At 39.2% G+C, this 6112-nt stretch overlaps 1 protein-coding gene across 1 annotated transcript in view; it reads left to right on the forward strand.

Annotated features, from left to right (window-relative positions):
- LOC118336166 (eukaryotic translation initiation factor 3 subunit H) overlaps positions 1-6112 on the forward strand; it is a 58044-nt gene that overhangs the window by 36706 nt on the left and 15226 nt on the right. The window contains exon 5 of the mRNA XM_035672758.1: positions 58-207. Within this exon, the coding sequence (XP_035528651.1) occupies positions 58-207 (150 nt within the window). The remainder of the gene's footprint in view (positions 1-57; positions 208-6112) is intronic.

Below are 6112 nucleotides of genomic sequence, written 5' to 3' on the forward strand. Positions count from 1 at the left end.
AAAAAAAAAATCTTATCTGCAAATTGTGACTTAATTTCTCTCCCCCTCACTCTCCAGCTTGAAGAAGGCTAACATTGGCTTCGAGCATATGTTCGAGGAGGTTCCTATTGTCATCAGAAACTCCCACCTCATCAACGCACTGATGTGGGAGCTGGAGGAGAAGTCCACGGTCGCCGACAAGCATGAACTTCTCAATCTCTCAAGCAGGTCAGACATGAGCTCATGCAACACATTTGCCAAGAAGGCCTAAGGCCAGACACTATGGTTGTAAAAACGCTAAGGGTGAATGCAGGTGCATCAGCTGTCTGGTTCAGCTATTTCCAATAGGTTTCATTTACAAGAGGTTTCTGCATAGTCTTGTGGAGCATTGTGTGGATTTATCAACATCTGTCCTCCTATAAAAAAAATCCCTGACCTTCAATCCTGCTATAAATTTTCTAATCTAACACCGACGCTGGAGGCAACATGTAGGTGATCTAACAGATTTAACTGCTGTAGATACTCAGGTGTGATATAGTTTCTCTCTTGATTTCGTATGTGGATCCGCCCTTTTATTCCCAAATTAAAATGTGTAGTTTTTGGCTCCCGTTTACAGAACATGCAAATGAACAATCTTACATTGCTGTTTAGTTACATTACAGCATCTTCTATTTTTAGGATACTGCCTGCATCATGGTGTTTGGAAAGCACATGAGCCAGATCTAACATGGAAAAATACTGGCATAATGACATTAATCAACAGACCTCAGTGTGTCTCATCAGCCTCTGTGTAAAATAACTATATTCAAATCCAAGAAAACAAAGATTATGGATAGAAATGACCTCACCCCAAACCATCCAACCCAAAGTTAAGTGTCACCTTAATTTGATTAATTTGCACATGGTTACCATAGTACTGTGCATGCATATCTTTTGAAGAATACGGTCTTCTTAAAAGTATCTTACAAGCTTTAAATCCATGTCATGGTATCTCTGTAAACCTGCAGGCTGCTTTCACAGACGTGAGTTAAAGCTACTTCTAAATTAAAATTGATTTGACATTATGGAGCTCCTCTGCATTAATCGGTCCCTCCTACACTGTTCGGAACTGTACCAGATTGATGGAAAGAATAAAGGGTCTCTTCATGTATTTTCTTTTTAGTTTACCCACCATACTTGGCTTTAGTGCTGTTTTCAAACACTTCCTAGGAAGGCTTCCATGAAAAGACCAAATCCAACAGTGAATTTTTCTTGATAAAAACAATTGTTTCTGTATCCAAAGCTCACACGTCTGTGCCATTGTCTTTCAAAACCCAAATTTAAATTAAATTAAATTAAAAACACATACAAGAACCATAATCTTGCAGGGGTGACGTATTCTTTCATTACAATGAACACAGCCAGTGTATTTTACTCTGAAACAACACCATGGATATCAATATCATCAACTGCATTTTTGATCTGTGGATAGTAAATGCTCAGACACTGATCCATGTTTACCCTGCTTTGTTAGCTCCCTTTACCATTTTTTTATTAGCTGTAGAAATTATCATTAGAAATGTATAACGTGTGGGTCAGACTCAGATCATTTTCAAAGAGTTGAATATGCAGCTGACAGCACTAATAAAGAAAGGGTCAGATTCAGTGGACCTGTAATGTCCTATAGGCTGGAATACTCTAAAGAAAATACAACAATAAACTACACTGACTGTGTTTGTTTTAATGAAGGGATATTTCCGCCAGGAATGCTATGGCTCTTTTGTGTGGCTTTAATAGTTTATAGAGGATAATAGATTTCTATGGCACATAGGCATAAGCTGTATGAGGCTGTGGCTCTATAGACAACACTACAAGGATACATGATTTGTTGGTTTTGGTCTTTTAATGGAATTTGTTGATGATAATGAAAAGATTAACAATAATGCTAGCCTAATCCTTTCAAATTTATTTTAACGTGCCAGATGGATGAGGGATACAGTATCAGGGAATCTCAAAATGTGTAACTTGAAAGTCACAGAAATGCTTTCAAATGAATAAAGGAGTTGAAAATGTTGTTTGTATTTTGCATCTTAGAGGTATAAAACACCAACAAGCATTTGTTGTTGGATCAAATCTGTAACACACACTGAAAATTGCAGTCCACATACATATTCTAGTTTATGGACATGTTTGAACACAATTTCAGGAACTAATCGGTGTACCTTTTGCGTTAGTATTGAATGTTTGATTTGAATATCCAGTCCCAAAACTAGGTACAGTAAATGCCACATCTAAATGTCAAAACAAATTTATTCAGAAATGTCTCCAAAACAGGACCTGTCATCGAACTTTGTCTTCCATCACTAATGAGCACAATATGAACAGATATCACCCCACCATATCAACTCACAGGCTGGCTCTTCAAGTCTCGCATTTGGGTCTCAGAGGCTCTCAGCATCAGTCTCGGGAGAATTTATCAGCAATCATTTATGGAGATAAACCGCTGCAAGTGGAGCAACAGCTGTGAAGCTTCCCGTGGGCAGGTGTGAGAAATTAGCACAATAACGACTCAGAGTGCTGATTTACACACTGTTGGCGCGCAAAACACACTGCTTACTTATACATGGCAGTGTAGTTGCTGTGATTCTTCTTATGTGTCCTGTGGCATAAGTGTGTCGTGAATTAAATGAAGACTCCTATACACAGAGCTCTGTAGAATGCATGTGTCTGACCAACCACACCGAAAGAGTCAAATAGACCGAGGAATACCTCACTTTTACTTGCATACTGTTCCATTTTCCAAATGACTACTCTGAAGTCGAAACATAGCTTTTGATATGAGCTGAAATGGGGAAGAAGCAGCCTGGGCCCTCCCCATAGGTTGCCCGGCATGCCTGCCGATGGGATGTCTGGCAAGATGAAATTGTTTCCTGAAGTTGTCAGATTGCTGCGCAGCTCTGTCCTTGTATTGGATTGTAGCGTCCGTCTCTCTACATCTTCTACTGACAGCACCACCCTTTTCTCCTCATTCCCACCCCTTCAAAAAAAGATAATGATAATGGGTTTTATTTAATGTTTTTCCTTTTGTCTCATTTTCCAATCTGCAGCCCCATTTGTCAGTGTCATCTACGTCTAAGGCTGAGTGAATGCAGTTTCACTCCAGCAAACAGGGTTGTTCTTACCACAGATGATGATGTTGATCGTGGTGATGGATTGCATGAATATAAATTCATTTATGTAGCCTTTTTCCCCCCAAACAGCCTTGAAATGCCACGCTGCAATGCAATGTTACTAAGCAACCTGTATTTATGTCAGGCCACAAAGCTTCTTGTGTGTGGGCCATCTTACATGGTCTACACTCGTCTTAGAATATGGCCTTGTGTGGAGGGGCTTACATTGTTAATTATAAATCATCCTCCAAACCTCATATTTACTTTTTGTTCTATGTGAATGAGCAACTCGTCAGTCCATCACCTTCTGTCTGATTAGTGCAATTGGCTTTCTGCATAGAAATGCTGGACAATGGAAGGATATGTAAACATAGCTTTCTGCTCTACAGGAATACCCTGGTGATTTGTATTCAGTAAGGGGCTCAAGTACAGGGGGAAAAGGCTTTATGAGAGCTACAGCTGTAGGAGGAGTAAGCCAAGTGAGGAGGGTGAAGAGACATAACTGGAAGTAGTTTGACAAAGTTGGTGTTGACATATAATATTGTGAGTGTGAGTGAAATACACTGGGAAAAGGACAAACTTCATCGAATAAGATGGACTTTGAGAAGAGATATTTTTGATCAACAGCCATTAATACTTTACTATGATTGTTCAATATCAGTTATAAAGACAACATGAATAGGCTGTAGGGTATTTAGTCACATAAGGATTAGGAATCTGTATCAAATCCACCATAAATAATTTAATGCATATTTTAATCTTATATTTATACAATAATACTTTGAACTTATGTTGGGAAAATGTTGGATCTAGACTATTTCATGTCCTCTTTAAAACACATAATTCTGGAACAGAAACAAGTCAGGCATCCATATTACGCCCTAGTCCATCAGTTTAAAAAGCTCCATCAGAGTAAAATAGACATTACAAGAATGGAATCGCTTTTTTGGCAGCTGTCTTAAGCAACTCCCTATCTGAACTTTCAATTTACTGAATGTCAGCCCATTATTGCTCACCCATCAATACAGTTTAAGAGTTTGTCCTCTATTGTCCTGTGTGAATATGAGCACATAGGCCCGAACACACATACATACTGTATGGGTTGCCATTCAACCAGACCTTAAAACAGAATTGGTGATGATAGGAAATCCCTTGGTAGACTTTGATTTCTAATTCAGGATTGATCGGAGGGCTGACTGTCAGAATAATTTAACCCTTTGGAATGTGTGACCAGACACTCTGTAGTGTAACTTTTATTCCTGCGTGCCAGTGACAGCCGTGACCAAAGGCATTATATTTACACATGTTTGCCCGTCCCATTTTCATGAAGTATGTCTCAGGAAAGCCTGTAGGGAATTTTATTACATCTGGCCTAAACTTCTACTTGGACTGATTAGTGTCATTAGAATTTGGTGGTAAATGTGACCTCACAAAAACCCTTTTTGTCCACAACTCAAGAATTCATCCACTAATTATGCCAACATTTCACACAAATGTTTAATAAAATGACATCTCATCATAAAATGATGAGATGTCATTTTCATGAGGATGAAGTGATTATGTTTTATATACAAAAAAGGTCTAAGGTAAACTTCACTGCAAAAACACCTTTTCTGGCCATTATTCAACATCATAACTCAGGAACAGAAGTGGGATTGTGACCGTATTTCACATTTGACCGGACACTGAATTGGTGACACTGACCTCAAGCAAGGTTCCTAGCTTGAAACTGCGACGACTGTACAGATCTTCTGTGCTGCCGGGTTGAAGATGTGTGTGAAGCATCCATGTTTTGCTCGAGCGTCCTTATTTAAAGCGTTGTAGCCTGCCACAAAGCTCATTGGTTTTAATGATTTTGACCTTCAGGTGATTGTCATTGCACCATGTGACAAAGCTCTCTGTCAGTCCTCTGTACTCCTCTGTAAAGATAGTCTCTAAGTGAAGACAGCATGTTTCTCACTGGAAACGTATGCACAATATATCAAACATTGAAGTATACGTTAAACCCTTTTCATACATGGTGTGAACTGCAACTCACTGGTGGGGCAGAGTCGTACAATAACGTAAGTATGTTAGAAATGCACTAACATGCGCCCAATATGGCCGTAGTGTGGTTCCTTTTCAAGTAAACTTTTAAACATAAGTAACAACGAATATGCCAAAAAAAATGGACACAACCACATGAATACCACGAAAGCTACACTGACTTACTTTTGAAGCCAGGGAAAAATAATTCGCAGTACGTAATTATAAGTTAACGGCATGTCAATATCTTATTTATTTAGCAAACAAAGAATGCTCAAGACTAAGATTTACATGTTAACAAGGATACAAACTGAACTGGCTATTAAAAAATCCCTGCACTAGCTGCGCTCTCTCTCTCCTCACTCTCCTTCATCGCTCTCCTCTCCTCTCTATTTTCTCTCTCTCTCTCTCTCTCTCAATCTCATCCTCTCCTGCTCTCTTCCTCTCTCTCTCCTCCCTCTGTTCAGTCAGCTCAACACTTTGAACGACATAACACAGAATTTCAGGACCGCCTGACTAATGATTTCCTTGCATATATATTATTCACTGCCACCACACAAATTAGTACCTATTGCTGAGAAATGCTTTAATTGGCCTTTCGCAGCGAGAACAATATTTGACACAAGTCGAGGACACAGTGGAAGCTGTTATGCCGGAGATACTGTCGTGGCATCAGTATCTCACTGTTGTACATCTCGAATTGAGTGAGTTGAAACTATACACAACAGTCCTCAAAGGAAATGATCGGGAGGGAAAGTGCCAGCGTCTAAATGTGTGAAAAGACCAACGACTATTGACTACTGAAACATACTTGATTCCAAACAGTTTATTTAAAATAAATAAAAAAACCCTGTAATCGACGAAAATACATTAGCATATTTGCCCATACCTTGGTGACTAAGTTTGCACTAAGGCGCAAAAGGCATTTGACTGTATTGTGACAGCAGTCATGGCATATC

Source organism: Morone saxatilis, unplaced genomic scaffold (genome assembly GCF_004916995.1).
Source record: "Morone saxatilis isolate NCDOM2014 unplaced genomic scaffold, NCSU_SB_2.0 Contig24, whole genome shotgun sequence".
NCBI lineage: Eukaryota > Metazoa > Chordata > Actinopteri > Moronidae > Morone > Morone saxatilis.